The sequence below is a fragment of the Carcharodon carcharias genome, chromosome 21 (genome assembly GCF_017639515.1).
Source record: "Carcharodon carcharias isolate sCarCar2 chromosome 21, sCarCar2.pri, whole genome shotgun sequence".
NCBI lineage: Eukaryota > Metazoa > Chordata > Chondrichthyes > Lamniformes > Lamnidae > Carcharodon > Carcharodon carcharias.
The window spans coordinates 84,429,259-84,456,956 of NC_054487.1; the positions used below are offsets into that span (position 1 = coordinate 84,429,259).

The 27,698-nt window shown below is 43.8% G+C and overlaps 1 protein-coding gene across 3 annotated transcripts in view; it reads right to left on the bottom strand.

Annotated features, from left to right (window-relative positions):
• utp20 (UTP20 small subunit processome component) overlaps positions 1-27,698 on the bottom strand; it is a 127,427-nt gene that overhangs the window by 61,337 nt on the left and 38,392 nt on the right. For all 3 annotated transcript variants that reach the window (XM_041216110.1, XM_041216109.1, XM_041216111.1), the window contains 12 exons: positions 27,499-27,649; positions 24,773-24,835; positions 22,333-22,491; positions 21,149-21,225; positions 20,605-20,684; positions 18,376-18,619; positions 16,583-16,768; positions 13,867-13,957; positions 13,666-13,751; positions 9,572-9,697; positions 5,142-5,308; positions 3,094-3,302 (listed from right to left, as the gene is read on the bottom strand). In XM_041216110.1, the coding sequence (XP_041072044.1) occupies positions 3,094-3,302; positions 5,142-5,308; positions 9,572-9,697; positions 13,666-13,751; positions 13,867-13,957; positions 16,583-16,768; positions 18,376-18,619; positions 20,605-20,684; positions 21,149-21,225; positions 22,333-22,491; positions 24,773-24,835; positions 27,499-27,649 (1,639 nt within the window). The remainder of the gene's footprint in view (positions 1-3,093; positions 3,303-5,141; positions 5,309-9,571; positions 9,698-13,665; positions 13,752-13,866; positions 13,958-16,582; positions 16,769-18,375; positions 18,620-20,604; positions 20,685-21,148; positions 21,226-22,332; positions 22,492-24,772; positions 24,836-27,498; positions 27,650-27,698) is intronic.

A 27,698-nucleotide genomic window follows, 5' to 3' on the forward strand; every position in this document is an offset into this window, starting at 1 on the left:
GCACTCACTGCCTGAAAGGATGGTTGAGTCAGAAAAATCTCATAACATTTAAGAAGTATTTAGATATTCACTTTTGTTGCCATAGCCTCCAGGGCTATGGGCCAAGCGCTGGAAAATGGGATTAGTATAGTCAGATCTTTGTTGACTAGCGTGGACACACTGGGCCGAATGGCCTCCTTCTGTGCTGTAAACGTCTAAGAGTCTTTCACAAAAACCAGACCCCAAACTGCTTCATAGCTAATGAAGTACCTTTGAAGTGTAATCACTGTTGTAATATAGGAAACTCGACAGCTAACTTCCTACACAGCAAGATCCCACCAACAGTAATATGATAGCGCCAGATAATCTGTTTTTGTGATGTTGACTGAAGGATAAATATCAGTCAGGATATTGGAGTAACTCCACTGCTCTTCTTCGAAACAGAGCCATGTAATCTTTTACAGCCACCTGAGAGGACAGGCGAAACCCCGTTTAAATATCTCATCTCTGACAGTACCGCACTCACTCAGTACTGCACTGGGAGCGCCTTTCTTAGATTTTGTGTTCAAGTCTCTGGAGTAGGACTTGAACTCAACCTACTGGCTCAGAGATAAGACTGCTACCCACTGAGCCACGGGCCTTTATAACCAATGAAGTACTTTTGAAGTATAGTCGCTGTTGTAATGTAGGAAACACAGCTACCAATTTGTGCACAGCAAGCTCCCACAACAGCAAAGCCTTATTGACTAGATTATCTGCATATTAATGATGTTGGTTGAGGGATGAATATTTGCCAGGACATGGAAGAGAACGTCCTTGCTTTGCTTCACAATTGCAGTTGTATCATTTACACCCAGACTGGGCCTTGATCTCATCTTTATGGTACCTCTGGCAGTGCAGCATTCCCTCAGCGTTGCACCGGGTGTTTCAATCTGGACTTTGTGCTCCAGCTTCTGCAGTGAGGCGTGAACCCATGACCTTCTGACTTGGAAGCGAGAGCGCAACTCAGCCACAGTTGCGATCAGTGTTTTTTACCAACCAATATTTACTCTGTTCAAATTAGCCGGATTGTGGGAAGTACAGCGTTCCTGCACCTTTAGTAAAACGAAATTCCATGACTTTTCCCCAAGAACTTTTCGGCGGGTCTCATGCGAATAGTTGAATCAAGTGGGTCTCGACTATAGACATGCAGCATCATAATGGACGTGGTCTCCTCTACGAGATGCTTGTTCATGCTCTGCTTTACCTTGTTCACTGATTGACAGGTTACTCGGCTAATGCCGTTGTTCTCGCAGTCTCCAAAGCAGCCAATCAGCAGTAGCAATGGGTGGGACCAGACAGAAAGAAAACAAAACCTGTACCAAATTCCGGGCGTTCAAAGCAAAGCAAGGAATAATGGGCAGGGGAAAGTGGACATGAGAAAATCATTGGAAAAGGTTGGAATTCCACCCAAGTCAGAAAAGTCTCATCCCTGTCACTATAAAAATTCTATGACTTTTCAATGACTGAGATTTTTCTTTTGGAAATTACCATGAGAAAGTCTTTCCAAATTCCATGACTTTTCCAGGTTCTCCACAGCTCGTAGGAACCCTGAAAATATATCCTTTCATCAGCAAACAATTGGAATGTCACACCGCTGCAGCAGAGGTCTTCATTCCTCATTATAGCCACACTGCCCATGGCCTGTGAGCAGCCTACAGCAGACACCGGATGCCAAATTGCAAATAAAGCCTCATCACAACCAAGCTCTCATCGCCCTGTACAACGATGTCTGACTCGAGACAGGAGGAGCAGGGAAGAGGTTCAAAACATTACTCAAACTGCTTTCCAATCAGTCACCATGGAGCGGCTGATTTTAGAATGTTGCAGAGTGATTAAACTTTTAAGCATAAAGCAACTCAGCCAGCTGTTATACAACAGCTGATTTAGCACGCTATCTATGGAAGCGCTGTTATGTATGGTGTTTTTGCTTTGTATGTAAAATCTGATTTTACCAGGTCAAATTTCAGCACAGCATCCAGCCAGAAAGAATTCACATTGGACCCTCTGTACTCAGATTCAGCAAAGGTGAGAATCCAAAACACACAAATTTTCTAAGTTCACACTTGTAAATATCCTAAAGTATGAGGTTAACTCGAGTAACTGCTTCAGAATGAACAAGCGATTCACCCCATCTTATTATGTCTTCACATTCTACGCAGGTAGATTCATCAAATCCAGGACTGTTCCTGCATATTCATAGGTCACCTACCTATTTTCCTATCAATTGGTCCCCCCCTCTCTCACATTCTGCTCACTAAAATCCTCACAGATCTTCGGTGCTGCATTGCACCAAATCCTCCTCAGCATTTGCCTGTCAGCTGGCTCATCCATGCAGTCGCAATGCTAATCCTGCACTTTGGTCCAATTCAAAGCAACCACAGCAAGGCCAATGTCTGAATTACAGCAGGCAGGAACATCATTACAGTGAATGTGAAACCACAATATATGGCGCAAGAATTTTTAATCTATCAATCCATTAAGTAGATGGTAAAACAATCCGGCGCAAAATTTAGCATGATGCAAAGGAGGCGTCATTCAAAGGGAGACGAACACCCTTTGTGAGAAATTAGTTTCCTCGTCATGGTTTGGAGCTATCACAAAGAAACTGCCTTTACACTCTATCTTCCATAGCCTCCGATAACCCAAAGTGCTTAACAGCTAATGAATAAAGTGAGGTCACTGTTGCGATGTGGGAAACACGGCAGCCAAATTATGCACAGCAAGATCCCACAAACAGCAATGCAATAATGGACTGCGTCAAGATATATTTTGGTGATCTTGGTTTAGGGATAGATATTGGCCACATCACTGGGGATGACTTCCTTGCCTCTTTTTTGAACAGTGTGCTGGGGTCTTTAATATCCACGTTGGAGGGGGCAGACAGGGCCTCGGTTTAACATCTCACCCAAAAGTCAGTACTGCACTGGAGTGCTGGGCAGCATTACACGCTCACGACTGTGAAGTGCGGCCTGAACCAACGACCTTCTGACTCAGAGGACAGCGTGCTATCCCCTTAAGACCACGGCTGACGCCTGAACATGTGCCCAAATGCCATACATTCACAGCACTCACCTGGTCTCTCAGCTGAAGAATTTGAGATACTGACGCAGTCATGCACAGCACGATCTGGAGCAGTTTGGGCAGATAGTCTTGGATTAGATGGCCCAGCTTTTTTATCACCACTTCAACGCCGTTTAGCAGACTGTGTTGGCGCCCGAGGGGCAAAACCTTTGACATATCCAGAGCCTTCACCGACTGTAATACTGCGCACAGACAGGATCCTAAAGCAAGGACAATAAAAAGATTACCTGAAGTATACAACACAAACTCCAAACTCAAGGTACCTGTTTACGTTACATGCTCTCCTGTTGGGGGGTGGGGGGGGGTCACACAACAGTGTTTTTAAAGTCATCCTTTTTTGAAAATGCATCAGTGCTTTCGACAATCACGAAGCAAGTGTACTTTTCAAACCAAATGCTGAATGATACTGCGCTAAGCAGCACAGTTGAACCCTGAGGTTTAATGCTGATACAAGGCTTTCAAATTACTTACATTCAATATAAAAAATATTTGCCATCCAAAGTTCGCGAGTTCAGATCCCACCAGGGTTAGACGTGCAGCTAAATTCAATCAACATGGAGCTTTGTGGCCACTGTAGCTTTCAGGTTCCCCATAAAATCTTTTCAACTCATTAACATCCCACAGAGAAGGGAGCCTGACACCACTGCCCAGTCTGGCCTACTCGGCTCCAGTTCCACATCACGTAGCTGACTTAATATTCTCAGAGTAACCAGGAAGGGTCAACAGGTACTGCAGTGTATGTGGCGCCCACATCCCGAGAACAAATATGAATCAGTGGAGGAACAGCAGCGCAGTGGAATTGGTATCAGACTGACACAGGACTATGGAGAGGGATTGGAGTTGTGGGAATAGACTGGGATTGACACAGGTTTATGGAGAGGGATTAGAGTTGTGGGAATAGTTTTGGATTGGTATAGGTCTACAGGGGAGAGCTGAGGCAGTCAGATTAGTTTGGGATTGATACAGATCTATGGGGAGAGAGTGGGGCAGTGGAATTAATTTGGGATTGATGAAGACCTATGGGGAAAGGGTGCGGCAGTAGAATTAATTTGAGATTAATATACATCTATCAGCTGAGAGCTGGACAGTCAAATTTGTTTGGGATTGATACAGGGTTTTGGAGAGAGAATGGGGCAATGGGGATAGTTTAGGATTGATACAGGGCTATGGGGAGAGAGGAGAGCCATGGGATTGTGAACAGTGTTCACGTGAGGGGCCATTAGATGTTAACCTGCCCGTACCGAACACCACAACACAAACTTCATATCAGATCACTAGGTATCAATGGGATTTATCTGAATGTTACCATAATTTCAATATGTGGGAAAGTGAAAATTAGAGACAGGACAGCAGCCAGCATCAGTCTGGATGGTTTTAGATTGCAAACCCTAAACATAATTTGCAAAGCCCGCATTAAGAATCATGAACTTAAAATGCGCACACACTACATTCTTTTATTACAAATGAGTGAAGATAGAAGGCTTCTTTGCAATTGGAACAGCAGTACTGCAGGTGCTGGAACTTGATAAAATAAACAGAAGCTGCTGGAAATACTCAGGTCAGGCAGCATCTGTGGTGAGAAGGATGGAGGTAACCATTCAGACTAATGTCACTTCGTCAGAGCTTGAGAAAGTTAAACATGGCAGAACATCACACCACCCAAACCCACAACCACTACCACCTAGAAGGACAAGGGCAGCAGACACATGGGGATACCTCCACCTGGAGTTCCCCTCCAAGCCACACAACATCCTGACTTGGAAATATATCACTGTTCCTTCACTGGCGCTGGGTCAGAATCCTGAAACTCCCTTCTTAACAGCGCTGTGGGTGTACATACACCACATGGACTGCAGCGGTTCAAGAAGGCAGCTCACCACCACCTTCTCAAGGGCAATTAGGGATGGGCAATAAATGCTGGCCACACCCCATAAAGAATAAATAAAAATAAAGTTCTTGAGCAAATACAGAGGCAGAGAAAGGAAACAGCATATTTCAAGCATAAATAATAAAAGCTGTAGTGTTCTGGTAGTGCATACCCTCAGTTAAATGCTTCACTGGCTCAAGGAGAAGATCCAGAAAGATGTCTATCTCCTGAGGTAACGAGCCAGCCAGGAAGTTTAGAACGATGACCATGCGGGTTCCTGCTGCTGCCCGGCCTTGTGTTTTGCTCCCAGTTTTGCTTCTCATGCGCCCATAAAGGATCCTTTAAAAAAGAGATGGAATTAAGTATTTTTAAAAGGAAGGATTCTAATTTACTTCTGGAGCTTTGAAGACAGCAATTGCTTTTAGTCGGGAAATAGTAACATTTTGAAAGGTCAACACTTCTTAGTTCATCCACCCAAGAATACCATACAGACCCAACAAGACCTCACACGGACTCGAGTCATACGGACTCGAAACATTAACTGTGTTCCTCTCCGCAGATGCTGCCAGACCTGCTGAGTTTTTCCAGGTATTTTTATTTTTGTTTTGGATTTCCAGCATCCACAGTTTTTTTTTGCTTTTATCTTAAGACAAGCCTCACATCTTTTTCAAAGTGTTTGCCTCTGTTACCCTATCAAAGGCACCAATTTACAGCTCAATAAATTGCCCACCTCCATCCCTGCCACAACTCAGCAGCAGCTGAAACCCTAACCCTTTGTTGCCCTCAAATTCGACTATTCCAAAATTCTCCTGGTCAGCCTCCCAGGCTTCCCTCTGTAAACCTAAGCTCACCCAAAACTCTGCTGCCCCATATCCTAACTCGCACCAAGTCACTTTCACGCACCACCCCCCACTGTGCTCACTAACTTACTCCAGTGCGGTACTGAAGGAGTGCTGCACTGTTGGTGCGCCATTTTCTGATGAGACGTTAAACCAAGGCCCCATCTGCCTGTTCAGGCGGATGTAAAAACTTCCACGGCACTATTTCGAAGAAGAGTAGGGGAGTTCTCTCTGATGTCCCGGTCAATACTTATCCCTCAATCAATATCCCAAAGAAGATTATTTCGTCATTGTGGGAGCTTACTGTGCGCATTGGCTGCTGTATTTCCTACATCACAGCAGTGACTATGCTTCAGAAGAACTTAACTGGCTGTAAAACAGATATTTGGTGGCCGTGAAAAGCACTATACAATTGCAAGTCTTTGTCTTTTCATTAAACATTGGCTCCCGTTCTACCAACACTTCGATTTTAAAATTCTCAACCTCATTTTCAAATTTCTCCGTGGTCTCATCCCCTTCCCTATCCCTGAAATCTCTTCCAGTCTTATACCCATACGAGATCTCCACATTACAGAGTCTGGCTTCTTATGCATCCCCGATTTTAAGCAGTCCACCATTGGTGGCCGTGCATTCAGCTTCCTGAGCCCCGAGCTCAGGAATTCTCTCCCTAAACTGCCTCCTTTTTTAGCCACAGTTTAAAACCAATTATTGAACCAAGGCTATGGTCAAATTCCTGAATGTTCACTCTATTGGTTTAGTGTAAATTTTTGCCTGATTACCCCTCTGGGAGCGCTTTGAAGCATTTCGCTATATTAAAAGGAACTCTAAGTGCACGTTGTGATTCCATGTACAAACACTGTTGTTAAGATGTGGCAGATGATATGTGCCAGGTGGATCAAATCCACAAGGGAAACTTGGCCACACTATCACAACAGTTTTGTAATTTGTATCTATTGTGAGAAGGTTTGTGCAGTGAATTCAGAAGTAATGAATCCACTAGCATCTTTAGAGATTTTAAAAACTAAGTTAAAACATTTATTAACAAAAGAAAAGATTTCAAGCACATACGTAAGATTAGTTACTTAATAATATAACAAATCCCAAAGTTCCTAATTAACCTGACTCCCAACTACACACCCCACTTTGAAGCAATAGTCCAAAATAGAGCTTAAATGTTAAATAGCAAGCCAGCAGGTTTACCACAGTGCCCACTCTGGAATTCCAAAGGCTTTCCTCCATCTTTGGTTACAGCAGTTTTCTATAAAAGTGGCTGGAGACTTCCCCAAGGCTGTTTTACATACTCCTTTAGATCTTACATGACCCCCAACATAGCCTTCCATTCCTCTTTACATACATTTCTCTCTCTTTAATCTGTAAATTCAAACGTTCTGTGTCTTTGAAAATCTACTTTTCCCATAATATAAAAATCTTTCATGTTGCCAATTTGGTCAGTACCTTTGGGAGAAATAAACACACTGCTTGGCCTTGCTTATCTTGTTAGTTGTAAACATCCCATTATCCCAAACAGTTCTTCATTTATCTAAAAATGCAAACTTCCTTCAGGCCCTACATGCTAAAACCACATCTATGTTTACTCATTAGTATTTCAAATGCCTTTTACCCCTAAATGATTTTGATATTTTCTAGCTTGCAGTCTATTTGATTCTTAATTCCGTTAAATCAGCTATACAGAGAACCATCCAACACACACATAAACCTACTTTACAATAAACCACAATAATATAATGGAAAAATGTTAGTTTCATGACAGTGTGCACACATGTATATGTGCCTGCTAAGCACATCCCGACATCTATCCAAAAGTAACACATTACACGTTTGAACCCCACTCCCCAGATTCCCTCACACTCAGGGATTTGCCTTTAGGTTCTTCCCAGCTTGGACTCTGGCGTCCAAATGGATCCCTTGAGTGTTGGTGGTCAGCACTAAATATGGTGCTAAATTTATGGTCGCTATTTATTAAATACTGGGCTAATAACTGACCTCTGCAGGCAGTGAGTAGAAAGCATGGAACTCAACGATATACTGCAAGCTGCAGGCTTCTTCAGACACCCCAATTAAAAATTACTAAAAATAGACTGAGCAACAGAAAGACATCGAGCATTTCGTAACTTGGAATCTTAAAATAATAGTGCAGAACGAGGCCATTCAGCCCTGTCATGCCTGTGCCAGCTCTTTGGCAGAGCTGGCCAATTAAACCTAACCCCTCCTCTTTTTCCATAACCCTGTCAGCTTCTTGGTTGAAGTGCTTAAAACCAATGTAGTTATGAAAGCTATCATGGTGTATAAAACTAAAATATAAAACTAACCATTAGCTCCACTGAAGAAGAATGGATGGTCAGAAGTGAATTACAGGTATCAAATGACGTTCTAAACAAGTGAAAAGTTTCACCTCGTACAAGAGTGAAAATGAGTAACACGATTTTGTAAAGTCATGGGACAAGGCTGAGGGGTAACCTGAAAGAAGTCTTTAAAATTATTGAGGGTTGGAAATAGGGCACCGGAGATGTTTCTGTTTGTGGGTGGAGTCACAAACTACACATCATAAATGTAAGATGTATAACTCGTATAACCAACAGCGAATTCAGAGCTCCGGAATCTTTTATCAAGAGGGTGGTTAGGAATATGGAACTTGCTAGCGCAGGGAGCGGTTGAGACGAATTGAATAGATCCACGTAAGGGGAAGCTAGATAAACACATGAAGGTGAAAGGAGTAGAAGGATATTTTGATTAGTGAGATGGAGAGGGGTGGGAGGAGGGTCTTATGGAGCATATACATTGTAGTTTGGCTGAATGGCCTGCTTCTGTGCTGTAGATCAACTATCATCCTGAGGGGGTTACTATTGATCAGAAACTGAACTGGACTAGATATATAGACACTGTGGCTACAAGAGCAGGTCAGAGACTAGGAATCCTGTGGCAAGTAACTGACTCCCCAAAGCCTGTCCACCATCTACAAGGCACAAGGCAGGAGTGTGATGGAATAATCTCCACTTGCCTGGATGAGTGCAGCTCCCATAACACTCAAGAAGCTTGACACCATCCAGGACAAAGCAGCTCACTTGATTGGCACCCCACCCACAAACATTCACTCCCGCCAACACCAATGCATAGTGGCAAGTGTGTACCATCTACAAGATGCACTGCAAGAACTTAGCAAGTCTCCTTAGGCAGCACCTTCCAAACCCACCAACATTATCATCCAGAAGGACAAGGGCAGCAGATAGATGGGAACACCACCGCCTGGAAACTCCCCTCCAAACCACTCACCACCCTGACTTGGAAATATATCTCCGTTCCTTCACTGTCGCTGGGTCAAAATCCCACAACTCCCCCTTCCAACAGCGCTGTGGGTGTACCTACACCACATGGACTGTTGCAGTCCAGGAAGGCAGCTCACCACTGCCTTCTCAAGGGCAATTACGGATGGGCAATAAATGCTGGCCTAGCCAGCGACGCCCAAATCCCATGAATGAATAACAAACAAAAGACTCAATGTCAAGCCACAAGGTCAAGCAAGCTGTCAGTGAGTCACCATTAGGAGTGGGAATGCTGGCGAATCTTTGGCCCGAGCCCCAGTCCAGTTAATTTGTCACAGAACAGGGGTCGAGCTGGGAAACCTTCGCCAGACCCCACAACTTCTGTTCCCCATGTTCACCGAGCAGAATGTTCTAGGCTTGTTCTGTGCTGTGTGGTTTTGTGTATATTAACAAAAACATTTACAAGCCCCTGTTTCGCCTACCTCATTATAACCGGGATGAGCTCAGCTCTGTGTGGGGCTGACACGATGGTCATCTCCTCTGCGATGCTGAAGTGGATTAGTTCTTCTTTGAAGCTTTTGTCCTCCAGCAGTCGCTGGAGATTTTCCCTGCAGCGAGAAACCAAGACTCATTTTATCCCAGGCACTTAAACGTCAATGGAAACACAAAAGGTTTTTCTCCATTGATTTCAAATTTGGATTATAAACTTTTAGCAAAATGCACAGTCTAAATCAATCACATTTTGTTCAGTGGATTAAATATTTAAGGTTGATTCTGTCTTCAGTTCTCGGAGACCTGGTTGATAAGAGGTGTTAATTTGAATATTGTTGAACGGACAGAGCATGGGCAATGGCTCGGCCAGTCAGAATTGATTTGCCAACCAATCAGCACCCGCTTAGTGTAAATTGCTGTGATTGCTTGAAATTTGACATTCTTGTGTTTGTCCTGATGAGTGCAAGGCAAAAACCTTCAGCTACTTGCTTCGCTTTCCGGAAACAGTGAGGTGCTAATTCCTCCCAAAATGCCTAGTGCAAGAAGCATCTCCCCAAGCTCATTTCAATAAATATCCAGATGCATGTATTAGTGATGGGAAAGAACAATTATACTTAAGTGTTGCAATCAGAAAGTCAGAAAGTATTGAGAGAGTCTCAACTGCCACCTCAACCCACTAAGGCTGAAGAAGCTGTAACAAGGAAGATTTTTTTTTAAGTTCATTCACAGGATGTTGGTGTCACTGGCAAGGCAACATTTAGTGCACATCCTTAATTGCTCTTGAGGTGTTCAAACAGAGGGTAGGTACAAATAGGTCTTTTTCTAGTTGAAGGCATGTAACGAGTGGTGTGCCACAGGGATCAGTGCTGGGGTCTCAACTTTTTATAATTTATATACATGACTTGGATGAAGGGACCGAAGATATGGTTGCTAAATTGACACAAAGATAGGTAGGAGGTTAAGTTGTGAAGAGGACACAAGGAGGTTACATGGGAATAGAGGTTGGTTAAGTGAGTGGGGAAAGATCTGGCAAATGGAGTACAATGTGGGAAAGTGTGAAATTATCCATTTTGGCAGGAAAAATTACAAAGAAGCATATTATCCAAATGGAGAGATTGCAAAGCTCTGAGATGCAGAGGGATCTGGGTGTACTGGTGCATTAATTGCATAAGGCTTGTATGCAGTTATAGCAAGTAATCAGGAAAGCCAATAGAATGTTATCATTTATTACAATGGAAATTGAACAGAAAAGTCTGGAGGTAATGCTTCAGTTAGACAGGGCATTAGTGAGACCACATCTGGCGTACTGTGTACAGTTTTGGTCTCTATATTTAAGGAAGGATATGAGGATGTTCAGAGAAGGTTTATTATGCTAATACTTGGAATGGGCAGTTTGTATTATGAGGAAAGGCTGGTCAGGCTAGACTTGTGCCCTCTGGAGTTTAAAAGAGTAAGAGGCAACTCGTTGAAATATAGAAGATCCTGAGGGGTCTTGACAGAGTCGATGGGGAGAGGATGTTTCCTCGTGTGGGAGAATCTAGAACCAGGGGCCACTTTTAAAAATAAAGGGTTGCCCATTTAGGACAGAGATGAGGAGAAATTTTTTCTGAGGGCTGAGAGTCCTTGAAACACTCTTCCTCAAAAGGCAATGGAAGCAGAGTCTTGGGATATTTTTAAGGCAGAGCTAGATAGATTCTTAATCAGCAATAAGGGGTGAAAGATTATTGCAGGTAGGTGGAATGTGGAATTGAGGTTACAATCAGATCAGCAGGCTCAAGGAGCTGAGTTGCCTACTCCTGCTCCTAATTCATATGTAAGAATGTATGTTCTTGGATACAGCACAGCAACTTCCTAGGACATTTCAGGGGGTAGTTAAAAGTCAACCAGATTGTGTGGGTATGGAATCACATGTAGGCCAAACCAGGTTGGATGATCAGACATAATTTTATTGAATGTTGCAGCAGGCTTGTGGAGCCCCACAGCCCTTATTTCTGACGTTCTTACAATATATGAGTATTCCCCCTCTGATATCCTCTGCTACGGCTTAAACAGCTCTCTGAATTTTGTGCTTAGTGCCTACAATTTTCTGCCTCCCAGTATTCTGCTTCTTTCCCCCTCCCCCACTAAACCCCACCACCCCACAAAGACACGAGGTACAAGACATAGTGTGAGGAAGAATACAAATGAGTAGACACACACACACACACACACAGCAAGAGAGACCGTGCTGAAATCGGCAGTTTGCAAGCTGTTTTCTGCACTGACTCTGGTGTTGAAGCCTGTGTTTTCTTTGAGACAGTCCATAAGTGAAATAGAAACCGAGGGCAGAATTTTCTGCCTGTCGGGTGGGCAGACCTGATCCAAGCTCCAGCAGGCAGGGAGCCGATCCCCGGCAGAGAAGCGGGCCCCGCTGCCATTTTACGTGGGTGGGTCAATTAAGGCCCGCCCAGCGTGATGCCTGGCGGGAAGCGCTATGTGCTCCCTGTGCGGGGGGGGGGGGGGGGGGATTCCCCAAAAGCGAGCGTGCACTCTTTCGCGCATGCGCACGATAGAGCGCACATCTTCCTGAGGCTAAGTGCAGCCTCAGGGAGATCGCTTAACACTGTGAAAAAGACGAAAAATAGAAAAAAACATTTCCCTAACATGTCCCCCTCATGTGACAATGTCACATGAGATGGGACATGTTCATAATTTACAGATTAGCTTTATTAAACTTTTTACAACCCTACATGAAACCTCATCCTGACACTGGATGAGGTTTCCTGTTTTCTCTATTTGCCGCTGGGACTCCTGGCCGACCCGACAACATTAAGCTCGGACGGGCAGGTCCTTTAATTGTATAATTGATCCTGTCAATAGCCTCAATTGGCCATTGACAGGTCAGCGGGCCCACAGCTGATTTTGCTGCACCCCTGCCTTCCTGAAAATTTGTGGGGCGCGGTGACGTCAGGGGTTCCGTCCGACATCATCCCGTGTCATTTTAAGCGTCGGCCGGCGAGCGAGCCCCGCCCCCCCGCTCGCCAACGGCAAAGTTCTGCCCCGAGTCTCAAGGATTCTGGGAAGGGGTAGCTAACTGGAATTCCTGGCTATGACATCTGAAAAAAATCAGCCTGCGGTTTAGGTTGCTAGGGAAATGGAAGCCGATTGGAAAACAAAAACAACAGGCTGAAAGGTGAAATTTCAGCCAGTGGTCAGAAAAGGCAGATACCCTTGAGAGATTCAGCTTTATCGGCAGAAGGAGAACTGTTCAATGGCACAAGAGAAGCTGCGAGTTTAAAAGAGCTAAGATGGAAGAGCTAAGAGGGGCACAGCCAGATAAGATGACCGAATCAGCTGATTTTGGGATCCTGTGAGGGAATCTAGAAAAGTGTGCCTTTGCTTGATATTGTACCCGTGGAATCTGAGGGGGGAGGTTAGTAAAGCTACTGTCGAATGGGACTTCAGGCCTAACTTCTACATGAATAAAGGAACTGAATCTCCACCTGGGAATAACAGTTTTGTGAGACTTCGTGGCTCAGATTAATGCCACATATGAAGGCAACAACTGGAGAAGTCTTGAGAGATCTATCTTTGCTGTATCGGCTACTTGAAGTGTAATTTATAGTTTCTACTGAATATAATTTGCCGTTTATTCAAGCTCAATTTATGTTGATTTTGGTTTGATTGTTACAGTAAAAGTTTTGAAAACTGAAACCTTGTCCATCAGGTTTTTTTGGTTGGGGTCCATTGGAAAGTTCTGTCCTTTCATACTATTGGTCTCCACAGGGATTGTAATAAGAGATTCAGAGAGGCAAAGAGGGGGAGACACACATAGACAAAGAAAGAGCAAAACCACAGGATGACCAAGAGATGGGGCAGCACACGCAGATTGAGTGAACGGGAGAGAGTGAGGGAGACAGACTGGCAAAATAAGCTGACAGACAGAAAAACTGGGAAGAACAACACACGGAAAGACAATTGCAGGAATGACCTTTCGATAATCCCTGACAGGAAACAACATTATGGGAATTAATTAGTACTGGAGAAATAATTAAATCCTTTAAATAAAGGCTTATTAAAAAGGTCTGGGACAGATTAACACTACCTGTAAGGCAGCATGTGCGGGTGTTTGTAAGTGAACAGACATTCCAAGGCCATCTTCTGTACATCCTGGTAATGATGTCCCAGCAACTAAAATGGGAGGAAAAGAACAGTTTAAAAGACACATTTAACTGCAGGAAGGGAGAGAAAGAGGGAGCAAGAGCGAGATACCACATGTGTTCTGAGCCATGTACTTGATTAATACCTGTGTGTATAATTCCTTCAGCTTGGGTTCCAGGTAGAGCGATCTCGGGTTGGTAAACTTCGAGAAAACTTTCAGGTGAGCTATCAATTGCCTGTAATAACATAAATCACATTGAAATTTGCAGAATGTGAAATAAATCAGGGATAATTCATATTAAAACTGTGCAAAGGAGTGGAGGGCTGGATAACCTTAAAGAATAACCTGCATTCCTTTACCAAAAGGACATGGTTGCTGGGTCTCTGTACTGATACCACAAATACATCATGTGAAGGATTAAAATGCTTCAGTGGATCTTCTTTTGATTTATAGAACAGACATTTTACCCATCAAAGTGTGCTGCTTGGCTCAGTTAGTACTACTCTTCCCTCAGTCACTAAAGCTGCAGATTCAAGCTCCACAGTAAGTGCATAAGCTGGGCCGACGCTTCAGAAGGGAGGCAGTGGTATAGTGGTATTGTCACTGGACTAGTATTCCAGAGGCCCAGTGAGCATATTAGGTGCCAAGTGGGTCCCTTAGATGCGCAGTACACCATTCACAATGGTCTACAACTAATTAAAATGTTGGCAGTGTGGGGACATTGCAGTCAACAAACTGTTCATGGGTTTAACATTCAGCTGGTGGGAGAGACATTCTGTGTCGTGTGTAAAAGTGGCCAGGAGCTCACTAAAGCAGCAGAACTTCAGGCTCACACACAGCACTGCCTGGCTGAAACCCAAATGATTACCAGCGAAAGACATGCAGTGCAGATACACGCTTAGAGCAGGCCCAACAAGTGATATTAACTTGGCTGCCAGCCTATATAATTTTTGGCGAAGGCCGAACAAAATAAAGCACTATCATTTTTTTTTAAAAGCATTTATTTATATCCATAGAATTACACAGTATTTAAAACTCAAACAGGCTTTGCAGCCCAACTGGTCATGCTAATTGCTGTAGCCCAGTTATTTGAATCAAACATCATGATCCAAACAGTTGCTGCACTGCAGCAACTCACCAATATTCCTTAGACAGCACCTTCCAAACCCACGACACATACCATCTAGAAGGGCAAGGGCAGCAGAGACATGGAAACGCCACCTGCAAGTTCCCCTCTAAGCCAAACACCATCCTGACTTGGAAATATATCGGCCGTTCCTTCACTGTGGCTGCTTCAAAATCCTGGAACTCCCTCCCTAACAGCACTGTGGGTGTACCTGTGGGACTGCAGCGGTTCAAGGCAGCTCACCACCACCTTCTCAAGGGCAATTAGGGATGGGCAATAAATGCTGGCCTGGTCAGCGAAGCCCGCATTCCGTGAAAGAATAATTAAAATGAAGAGCTCGAGCAGACAATTTCCTTCTCCAATTCCAGTACCACAAGAAGTGATATACTTGAAAGTAATTTCTAAGAGTTCTTTTCGAAGAACTGGATGCCACAAAAGTGACTGTTATCGGCAGAGCTTCAAATACTGCAATTGGATAAAAGTGCCAAAACTGCTGAATATTATTCTTGAAGTGCAAATGACAAGCAAAGTATTTCAGCAAAACACCAGCAACCTCCATTTGCATTTTAGCCAAGTTCCCAGCTAGACATCCTTGCCCATAACTTTCCAACACCAAGCATTGTTCATAGAACAATACAGCACAGATGGAGAGCATTCAGTCCACTGTGCCTGTGCTGGCTCTCTGGTACAGCTATCCAATTAATGCTACTCCCCTGCTCTTACCCCATGGCCCTGCATATCTTTGCCATATAAGTATTTAACCGTGATCTTGTGGCGCAGTGGGTGGTGTCCCTACCACTGAGCTGAGTTCCAGTTCCACCCCAGGACCTGATGGTTATCGAAGGTGGTTTATAACAGATGGCGGTTGATTAACAACTTGCACATCCTCCCAACACACACCAATGCCAGGCAGTAAGAGAGGGAGAGATTCCTGGTCAGCCACGTGTTGGAAAAAATGCTGCAGCCTCTACCATCACTATTCATAGCTCCAGACTATAACATGCATGCAAAAGAATATGTTGCCAAGGCAACATGACCTCCAAGACCTGTAACACAACACTACAAATATTTACCCAATTCATTTTTGAATATTACTATTGAATCTGCCTCCACCACCCCTTCAAGCAGCACATTTCATCCCGTAAATGAATTAAAAAAAAAATACATTTTTTAAAAATGCAACTGGATTGGTGTCATTCCTCAACTAACACCACCAAAATGGTTACTCAATTAACCAGCTTATTGGGATCTAAATGTGTTCTTATCTTGATAGGTAAGGGGATCAAAGGTTACGGGGAGAAGGCGGGAGAATGGGGTAGAGAAACTTATCAGCCATGATTGAGTGGCGGAGCAGACTCGATGGGCCGAATGGCCTAATTTCTGCTCCTATGTCTTATGGTCTTATTGGCTGCTTGATTTCCTATGTGATTTAGTTTGCTACAAAGCACTTGGGGATGGCCTGGAGGCCCAAAAAGTTGAATTGGAGCCTTGGTGCACTTTAATAAAATAAAAAATAAAATAAAAGTGAAATCTTTTTATTTACAGAGATGCAAATTACAGCATGCACCTCCAAACCCAACCACCAGACTGCTCTTTTATATAAGGGTACAACTGAGTCTCCAGTTAATGCCCACCTCATGAACATAATTAAACAACCAGTTAATTGATAACTCACCAAGGACAACAGAGATTTGGATGAGTTCAAGTTTAGGGAAAGTACTTCAAAGTACTTACTTTACAGCCGCTCTTCTGGGCCTCTTCCCCACAGCAAACCCGAGTTTCTCAGGATCTGCAATCTCATAGTCAACAGCAATGCACTCATCCTGCAGTTCCGCAGCTGATGCCTTCTCTTTAGCGTGCTGCTTCTTCCTGATGTCCTCAGCCGGTGCTACCAGTAAATCCGCTGGGTAATATTCATTGCTAAATGAAGCAGAGAGACAGGTCACTTGCTAGCAACATTCCCTCTAAGCTGTGCAGCAACCCACAAGTCCCATGCTCAAGTCAGCCCCTTTAAATAGTTAAAGGGGCTTCGCACTTAAAGAAATTGCCGCACACTCAAAGAAAATTGCCAGTGGGCTAATTGCATCTTCCTTCGAAATCATTGTTGTCCTATAAGTTAGCCACTAGCTACCTGTGGCTAACTGGGAATCCAGATGTGACTAAATGCATTTCTGATTAGCAAGTAAAGATGAGTAATAGATGCTGCCATTGATCACCTAATCAATGCCTACTCACATGGAATGTGTGTGAGAGCCTGCAGCTTTTCATTATTTGTTGGTAAAATGATGAGATGGAAAGCAAAGCGTGCAATTGTTTTTTTGATTGTTGAATGTTTTACCTCCTTGATTACTGACTGGAGGGAGTTATTAAGTAAAGATACACATGAAAAATATTTCGCTGGATTGTGCGTGGCATTTTCTACTAAAATTTGTGTAAGTGGATAAAGCGGTACCACCATAGTCTGACCTGTGAATAATCAGTGATTTCTATTGCGTAGCACTGCCATGATCTAGTAATCCTGCTCCACCTTGTTTCTTTAAAACAGCAAAATGAATGCCCAGTGTTGCTAACATTAAACATTGCTCATCTTTTAAGTGTTTATTCTTAGCACGTGATATTTAACAAGATGGCATTTATTGCCCATCCCTAGTTGCCCTGAGGCCATTAGGCATCAACCCTGTAACAGGAGACTGGAGTCACACACAGGCCAGGCAAGGGATGGACAGCACATTTCCTTCCAAACAGGAAACTACCGAGCAGTTTGAATTTGGAAACAATTCGTCATCTTTAATGGTTCACAAATAATTCATGGTAGGACCTGACCCCCACCCCCCAACCTCAACCTTTGGTCCAGTAACAGATATTGGTCAATCATGCTCTGCTTGCATTCTCCACGGCTACAAACAGGCTGGGCTGCTCATGGCTCTCAATATCTCTGAAAAATACTTCTACTGGCAGGCATTATGCCAATTGCTTTGAGACGGAGGTTAAGTTAAACATGTACAAGACATGAGTTCAGCTTCAGCTAGGTACTGCGTCGAGTTCTGGGTGCCACACTTTAGGAGAGATGTGAAGGCGTAAGAGAGTGCAGAGTGCAGATTCATGCGAATGGTTGCAGGGATGAGGAACTTCAGTTATAAAGCTGGACTGGAGAAGTTGGGACTGTTCTCCTTGGAGAACAGAAGCTAAGAGGAGATCTGAGAGAGGTATTCAATATCTTGAGGGGTCTGAACAGTAGATAGTGAGAAACTGTTCCCACTCATGAAAGGGTCAAGAACAAGGGGGCACAGGTTTAAAGTAATTAGCAAAAGCGATGTGAGAAAAACTTTTTCACGCAGCAAGCGGTCAAGGTCTGGAATACACTGCCCCAAGAGCGTGGTGGAAGCAGGGTTACACTAGAGAAGACAGGAGGATGGCACTAGGTGAATTGCTCAGTTGGAGAGCCAGTGAAGATGCAATGGGCCAAACGGCCTCCTTCTGCACTGTGACAATTCTGTGATTCTGTGTAAAGCTTTTTCTCAACTTACTTAATAAACCTTAGAAGCAAAGGAGAGAGCTCCCTGGACCGAGGCTCTACTCTATCAGCGAAGGCACCCATTGCCTTCCAAAGCAGGAAACGGAAGTTGGTGCGATCCGTTCTCTCGCTGGATTTAGTTGCCAACTGAAGTTTATCCTGGTAGAGTTTTCTGATAATAGCTGTCGGAATATTCTCAGTACTCGGTGTGGCCACTTTCTTCACGGCCTCTCCCAATTCATATCTTAATTCTCTCTCTTTAAAAAAATGTTGTTAATATTAAATACAAATTTAAAACATTTACATTTGAATGTTAAGACATCCAACATTATCAATAATTAACAAGAACTTACGGAAAATTATGGACTCAAAAGTGAAGAACATTTATAGATCACTCAACTGTATAGATATTAAATTACAATTGCTTCATTTAAGATATGTAACTAGATAATGTCACTGGACTAGTAATTCAGAGGCGCAGGTTAACATTCTGGGGACCCGTGTTCAAATCTCACCATGGCAACCGGTAAAATTGGAGTTCAATTAATAACCTGGAATTAAAAGCTAGTCTCATGACAATAAAACAATCAGATTGTCATTAAAAACCCATCTGGTTCACTATTATCCTTTAGGGAAGGAAATCTGTCATACTTAACTGGTCCGGCCTACACCTGACTCCAGACCCACAGCCATGCGGTTGCCTCCTAACTGCCCTCTGAAATGGCCGAGCAAACCATTCAGTTGCACCAAACCACTACAGAACAGTTGAGTAACAGCACTGTGGGTGTCCCTAAGCCCCATGGTCTGCCATGGTTCGAGAAGGCAACTTACCAGCATCTTCTCAAGGGCAATGAATGCCGGCCTTGCCAGCAAGCCTCACATTCCAAGGGTAAAAAATATAGGCATTTAAATGTGGTCTTGGACCCAGAGTACACCCGCTCCACTCCGCCTGTCACACTTCAAAGTGGCGGAATTTTCAAGGGTGGCCACTTTTTTTTTGAAAATGAGAAAGCGTAAGAAAATTAATAAACCTGGAATTAAAAGCTAGTCTCAGCAATGGTGACCATGAAACGAGCAGATTGTCATTAAAAACTCATCTGGTTCACTAATGTGGAAATCTGCTGTCCTGAGCTGGTCTGGTCTACATGTGACACCAGGCCAAACTTACAAGTAGCTACAATAACTCTGAGTGACCGTGACAGCTTACAACCCGAGCTATATATCCAAACTTTCCGACTGCAAGTGGTCAAAACAAAACAACCACTGGCTATTTTGGAATGTCCCAAGGGCGTGGACAGAGTAGATAGTCAGTAGCTTTTTCCCAGGGTGGAAGAGTCAATTACTAGGGGACATAGATTTAAGGTGAGAGGAGAAAACTAAAGAGGAGATGTGCGGGGCAAGTTTTTTTACGCAGAGGGTAGTGAGTGTCTGGAATTCGCTGCCAGAAGAGGTGGTGGAAGCAGGTACGAAAGTGGTGTTTAAGAGGCAGCTTGACAAATACATGAATAGGATGGGAATAGAGGGATACGGACCCCGGAAGTGAAAAATGTTTTAGTTGACGGGTAATATGATTGGCACAGGCTTGGAGGGCCGAAGGGCCTGTTCCCGTGCTGTACTTTTCTTTGTTCTTTGTTCTTTTTGACATGGGGGGTGTTAAATAAATATGGGGTCTTTTTTTCCCCCACCAAAAGTCTTCTTCTCCAGGCTGAATAATGGTCCTCTGAATAAACTCTTCCAGTATTGCCTTCTCAATTAGACTGTCAGCCTGAAAAGGACAGTTTTACCATTGCACCAAAAATAATACTGATTAGCACGTGGGATAGTGGGCTTTCAGATGAGATGTCAAACCAAGGGCCTCATCTGCATAAATGATCCCACGGTACTACTCTGAAGAAGAGTAGGAAATGCTCCTCAGTGTCTTCACCACTATTCATCCTTCAGCTATCACTTTATACTCATTATCTGGGTCATTACCACATTGCTGCTTATGGGATCTTGCTGTGCACAAATTGGCTGCCGCATTCGCTGCATTACAACTGCGACTGCATTTCAATCGCACTTCATTGACTGTGAAGCGTTTTGGACATCCTGAGGCTGTGAAAGGCACTATATACAAAGGCAAGTCTTTCCTTCCATGGGGTGACCCTCCTCCTTACAAAATGCCAACCCTTCTCTGGCCAGAGCAATGGGAGATCAATCGATACATTAGAAGCAGTAAAAAAAAACTCCTGGTTTTGTTTACCTGCAAAGAGAGTTGCCTGGTCCAAATGTTCATAATAAACACGCCAGAATGCTTTATTTTCCATTCCATGTGCATGAGAGCTGAAAGGGTAAAGAAGATAGCGTAGGATATTGAAAGATTACAATTAATTTTCTTTTGGGATCATCTAAAGTTCAAATATAACACGTTAGGTTATATTGAATACTGTTAAAAATCAGCTGATCAAACCTGATATCTCATATCGAATTCAGTAACAATTCAATAACAATATACACAAACACAGCGCTGATTTGGATAAAACAGAAATTGAACAAAATGTGGCAACTTTCAAATTAATCCTCCCATACCTATTAACTGCAAAATCAAGTGTTTATTTTAAAATTCCTATTTCATAGCTCCTACTGATTGTGAGCATTGAAGAGGGGATCCAAACTTTTACTAAAAATACAGCCTTAGCTTAATTATTTTTCAGTCTTGTTTATTTATTGGGGGGAGAGGGGGCGGAGGGAAGGGGTTTAAGCATGGAAGACATTATCAAGTGCATCGTAACTTAAGTAATACTTACACAATTAGTTCTATCACCGGGTCCCACAGCGCACTGAAGTTTATATAAAGCATTCCTATCAAATACTGAAGGGGAACCTGGAAAAAAAGTCATATAAACTGGTAAACAGAGCATCCAACACAGCAACAAACAACTCAAAAAATATTCAAGACGCACAAGCTGGGAAGTAAGCTTCAATCAACTCGCCATTTAACTGAAAAGTGAACTGCTCTAGCTTCACGATAAGATAAAAGCAAAATACTGTGGATGCTGGAAATCTAAAACAAGAACAGAAAATGCTAGAAAAACTCAGCAGGTCTGACAGCATCTGTGGAGAGAGAAACAGAGTTAACGTTTCGAGTCCGTATGACTCTCATCAGACGTGCTGAGTTTTTCCAGCATTTCCTGTTTTTGTTCTAACACACATTGAGTAATGATCCCCAATGTCACAAAAATAAGATTAACAAGTTAATATGGTAGAACTCTTCCTGTACAGCTACTCAAAACTTTAAAAAAGGCAGCAGCAAGTGGAAACTTGCTAGGAATGTACAAAAAGTCAAGTCAACATGAGTAAAGAGAAATGACATAGTGATCCAGAGGCCCAGGCTAATCCTCTGCAAAGATGGGTTCAAATCCCACTACGGCAGCTGGTGGAAGTTAAATTTAATTAATAAATCTGGAATTGAAAGCTAGTCTCATGAACCCATCTGGTTCATTAATGCCCTGTAGGGGAGGAAATCTGCCGCCCTTACCTGGTCTGGCCTACATGTGACTCCAGACCCACAGCAATGTGGCTGAAATGAGTGAGCAATCCACTGACTTCAAAGGCAATTCGGGATGGGCGACAAATGCTGGCCTTGCCAGTGATGCCAACAGCCCGTGAAACAATAAAGAAAAAAAATGCATCAGGTATAATCCATTGCCAATTTTGATGAAGAATCCAGGTTCAAGATGCTTACTTTTATCAAGACTAGTCTGTCTTTTCTCTTTCCAGATGTTGGCAGCCCTGCTTTGTATCTCCACTATCTCCAGTCAAAAATGTTCAAACGCCAGCAAAGAACGAGCTTCATGAATTAACTAAAGCTAATACTATTTTAAGCAATACAATTATGCCCTGCTTTGAACCCTGCTGGGCTTAGTCCACTGGTTTTCATCCCTTCCTAGCACTTATACACAAATATAAAAGAACAGTCCCCACTCCTTACCTCATCATACAGGCCCTCAGGGACACACGGCTGGACCAGATCATGTCTCAGCTTCCTCAGGTGTAATAATTTCTCCCTGTAGTCACGAACAGTTGCAGGAACGAGTTCAGCTTGGAGTAAGGTGGCAAACACAGACTGAAGCTCTCCATCACTCTCATCCTATACAAACATTGGAAAAGTTTGTACCTTGACGGTAATCTTTTGGTTAAACGGTTCCAAAATCTAAAGTCTACACACAATTTCTGTTCGTCTTTCTCTATTTTAAATCCCTACCTGCAGAATTATGAAGGAAACCATGTAGGTAAATGGGTCACACTAACTACCTCTGCCACTGAGGATGGGTGAAGGTAATGTTTTCATCCCTGTCTGTAAACAATATGCCTCAAAAGCTGATGGACAGGTTTCAGTAAAACTTGGTACACGACAGGGTACAGCCCAAGGGAGGACTGAACAGTTTTTGGGGAACCGGATCCAGGTCCTGTATGTTTTTTTTTTGGAAGAATCTGTTACCACTGGGAGATACGGTAAATTAACTTTCTTTAAAGAATGTTGTGGGTTATTTGTTTGTTTTGGAACATTGTAGATTGTCTCAGCTGCTATGGTGCAATTTGTCACAGCTCTCAAGACGTGAGCAGAGTTTTCAGAACAAAGGGAGATGGTGGTGTAGCGGTCACGTTACAGGACTGGTAATCCAGAGGCCCAGGGAGATGCTCTGCGGACACGGTAGGGAATGGCATTTTAATTCAATTAATAAAAATCTGGAATATAAAGGGTCTCAGTAATAGTGACCGTGATAACTACCATCGATTATAAAAACCCAACTGGTTCACTAATGCCTTTTAGGGAAGGAAATCTGCCATCATTACCTGGTCTGATCTACATGCCACTCCAGACCCACAGCTATGTGGTTGGCTCTCAATTGCCCTCTGAAATGGCCCAGCAAGCGACTCAGTTCAAGGGCATTAAGGCTGGGCAACAAACGCTGGCTTTGCCAGTGATACCCATATCTTCGGAAAGAATAAAAAAATGCTAGATGTGGATGGGTCTGAAGCCTCCTCAGTGAGACGGAAGCTCTTAATAAAATGATTTGTTTATTCAGCTTTGCAGTTACAGAGCATCAACCAGGCAGGGAAAAGCCTCAAGAAAGAGCTGCACGGTTGTAATAACTTTTGAGTTAACAGAGTGTGGCGATGGTACGCACTCTACGGAGCATCCTCTTCACTTGTTACATGTTTTAACCTACATTGCCATCTCTGGTGTGAAGGCGCAATGACTGCATGACTTGTTTACATTGGCAGTTTGCACTGGCCTGAATTTTTCCCCTCGGTCGACAGGCCCAGGAGGGGTTGGGAAACAGGCCCCCGACCGTGAAGTGCAGGCTTCAGGCTGGCCGGCCAACGAACGGGGGAGGGATGAGGGCGGGCAACAACATCACCCCGGGCACGGGCGAGCGCTGCGAGAGAGCTCCCTGAAGGCAGGCAGCTGACTCAGGGAGCTGCAGATCTGGCAAATGATAAGATAAAGCATAAAAAAAAAGCTGGAAAGAATGCTCGTGCAGCACAGTCAAGCAACTGAAAGCGTGCCTCATAAAAATGCTGTCCCCAGGTATTAATTTTTATTTTATTTCCTAACGGGGGTAAGGCTGGACGGGCTACGAAGAGTCACGTTCAATTGCGCCACTAACGGGCTTAATTGTCCACTTAATTGTCGGCGGGCACGCTTTCAACTGCAGTGCGCAACAGCTGAGCGAAATATCGCACGATGACGTCGGGAAGCTCGCCCGATGTCATCTCGTGTGATCTTACACTCAATCGGGCCGGGCCCACGCCCGCAAGACATAAAATTCTCGCCATTATGAACATGGACAAGAATAAGGACAAAATATAGGACTTTAAAAGGAGGACTGAACCAAGTCTGCACTTGACCTCAGCCTCCCCGCTTTCGAAGGCCACCTCTACAGCTCTGCTCTGAGTCACCACCTTCAAATTCCTTATGAGAGCTCAGCTCCTATTCTAATCTCCGCGAAGCAGCATGGGTACTTCTGTATGTGCTATAGGTGCTGTTAAAGATTTCGGACCCCCAGTAGTTTTCCAGAGTACTGGCGGGGATATTACAGTTGGGCATAAGTATAAGATAGTCACTAATAAATCCAATAAAGGGTTTAGGAGAAACTTCTTAGAGCGTTGTCAGAACGTGAAATGTGCTAGCTAAGCGAGCAGTTGAGGCAAATTGCACAGATACTTTTAAGGCAAAGCCAGACTAACACTTGAGGGAAAAAGGAATGAAAGGATATGTTATTAGAATGAAATGAGGAGGGGTGGAAGGAGGCTTGCTTGGGGTTGGCCCAAATGACCTGCATATGCACTTTTTAATGTCATTCTATTTGTATCTAATAATTTCCATTATCTTTCTGACAGGGCTAATGCAGGAAATTCCATACCTCAACTCTTTTTTGTAATTGCACTTCAAAATGATTCACGATCCTCAGTGTAAGCAGCCGCACCTATTACATAGAAAGAGACAAACTTTATAGAAAAACAGTGAACAGTTAAATACTCAAGAACTGAAAAACAGAGCAGGTATCAATGAATGTGTTCCTACACAAGCTAAAATTTCTACATGCTGAACAAGAATTATCAAGCCCAGAACAAACTATTTCAAGTTTGCTGATTTGATTACAAGCACATGCCTTTTACAATGATATAGATTAAAACAGAACCACTTAAATGTTCTTGCGTCGAGACAAAGCCAATAGGGTAGTCAATCATAAAATAACTCCAAAACATTTAAGGCACAACATTCACCAAACACCAAAAAACATAAGAAAGAGGAGCAGGAGTAGGCAATTCAGCCCCTCGAGCCTGCTTCGCCATTCAATACGATCATGAAGCTAATCTTATTTCAGCCTCAACTCCAATTTCCTGCCTTCTCCCCATAAACTCTCGACCTGTTACTAATTAAAAAATCTGTCTATCTCCTCCTTAAATTTATTCAGCGTCCTGGCATCCACTGCACTCTGGGATAGTGAATTCCACAGATTCACCACCCTTTGAGAAAAGTAATTCCTCATCTCTGATTACCCCTTGGCCTAAAACTAATTCTCAGTTTCTGCTGCAGAATAACTCTGCATGCAAAATTCTACTTATAACATCAGGTACAACTTGAGAAACTGTTCTGATTGATGGAAAGGCCAAGAATCAGAGGACACCGGCTTAAAGTGACTGGCAAAGAGGCAGCATAAGGGAAAACTTCTTTTCTTTTTAAAAAAAAAGAGGGAGTAGTTAGGATCTGCCCGGGAATGGGGTGGAAGCAGATTCAATTGTGGCTTTCAAAAAGGAATTGTGCATTTCTCTGAAAAGATTTTTGAGGGAAAAGAAGACAGAGCCAGTATGAGAACGATGGGCTGAATGGCTTCCTCTATTGCATAACCATTCTATGAGTCTGTACTCTGCACAACAAAACAGTGGCATAATGGTAATGTGGCTGGAATGAGTAATCCAGAGGCCCAGGCTAATTGAGCTGGGGAAACAGGTTCCAATCCCCCCAAGGCAGCTGGTGGAATTTGAATTCAGTTAATAAATCTGGAATTATAATGGTGACCGTGAAACTATCGTCGATTGTGGTTTAAAAAAAAAAACCCATCTGGATCACCAATGTCTGCCATCCTTACCCGGGCCTGAATTTTTCCCTGTGTTGAGCAGGCTCGGCAGGAGCGTTCGGGAAGCTGCCGCTCATGATCGGCTCCGCACTGCCATTTCACGCAGGTGGGCCAATTAAGGCTCTCCCTGTGTGGATCATGAGCGGTAGCGCTACGCTACCTATGCAGGTGGGGGTGGGCGGGTTGGGGGGGGGGGTGGCGTTGAGGGGGGCAGGGGTGGAAGGGGAATGGGCCCGGCGTGCAGTTTCCTCATGCACGCAAAAGAACACTTCAGCCTCCCTGAGGCACAGAGCTGCCTCAAGGAGATTGAAGCATTTTTTGAAATGACTGAATAAATACAATAAAAATTCAATTAAACATGCCCCCCTCCACCCCCAATCATGTGACTGTGTTACCTGAGATGGGAGATGTTTTTAATTTCAAAAGGAAGTTTTTATTTAATTTGTAAATAGCTTAAGGAAACCTCATCCCGCTCGTAGGATTATCGACCATCCCCAATTGCTCTTGAGAAGGTGGTGGTGAACCCAGGAGCTCTGAAGACCTGCCAGGAATAGGGGGCAATGGTGTTGTGATGCTATTGTCACTGGATTAATAATCCAGAAACCCAGGCTAATGTTCCGCGGACAGAGGTCCAAATCCCACCAAGGCAGCTGGTGCCAAATCTGGAAGGTGGTGGCGAGTCCCCTTCTTGAACCGCTGTTGGCAGCAGTGCTGTTAGGGAGGGAGTTCTAGGATTCTGACCCAGCGATAGCGAAGGAACGGCCGATATATTTCTAAGTCAGGATGGCGAGTGGCTTGCGGAGGAATTGGAGGTGGCGGTGTTCCCAAGCACTTGCGGCCCTTTGTGTTCTAGGCGGTGGAGGTCGTGGGTTTGGAAGGTGCTGTTGAAGGAACCTGGGGTGAGCTGCTGCCGTGCATCTTGTAGCCGGTACCCCATCCTGCTACTGTGCGGCAGTGAAAGAGGGAGTGAACATTTAAGTTGGGTGACAGCGCACTACTTCAACATGAGAGAATCTTTATCCATGTGGCTTTGTGAATGGAAAATAATCAGCTGAATCTGGATACCAATCAGGGTAATGCTCCGCTGCAGCACTGAGGGAGTGCTGCATTGTCAGAGATGCTGTGTTTTGGATGAGATATTAAGCCAAACACCTGACTGCCCTCTTGTTGGATGTAGAAGATTCCGTGGCATGATTCAAAGAGCAGGAGACTTCTCCCTGGTATGCAGGCCCATATTTAACCCTCAACCAGCAACAATAATCGAGATTGAAGTGGCATTTTGTCAAAAGGCTGCTTGTGGGACACGGCTGTGTGAAAATTGCCTGTAATGACTTCCCTGTTAACAGTGACTGTACTTCAAAAGAAGCCAAAGGCTATGAAGTACTTTCCAATGCCCTTCGGAGATGTAAATGGCTATTAATTTAAATATACGAATGCAAAAACAGGTATCAAATACAATGGCGTTTCTAATGTGGACAGTCACCCTAGAATATTGAAGATTTAAATACCTTCGAAACGTCTGTTGAAAGGTTTGGTCGCAATTCCTTGAACAGGTCAAGCAGGGAGTCTTGCGAAAGTAGATCATTATAGCCACATAAAGCTAATCGAGTATAGTACAGGTCACCAAGCAATAGAGCAGAGGGGTTAGACGGAGAGTTCCTGAGAAAATGAAACCACTGTTAAAAACGGTGGGCCTGATTCATCAAAC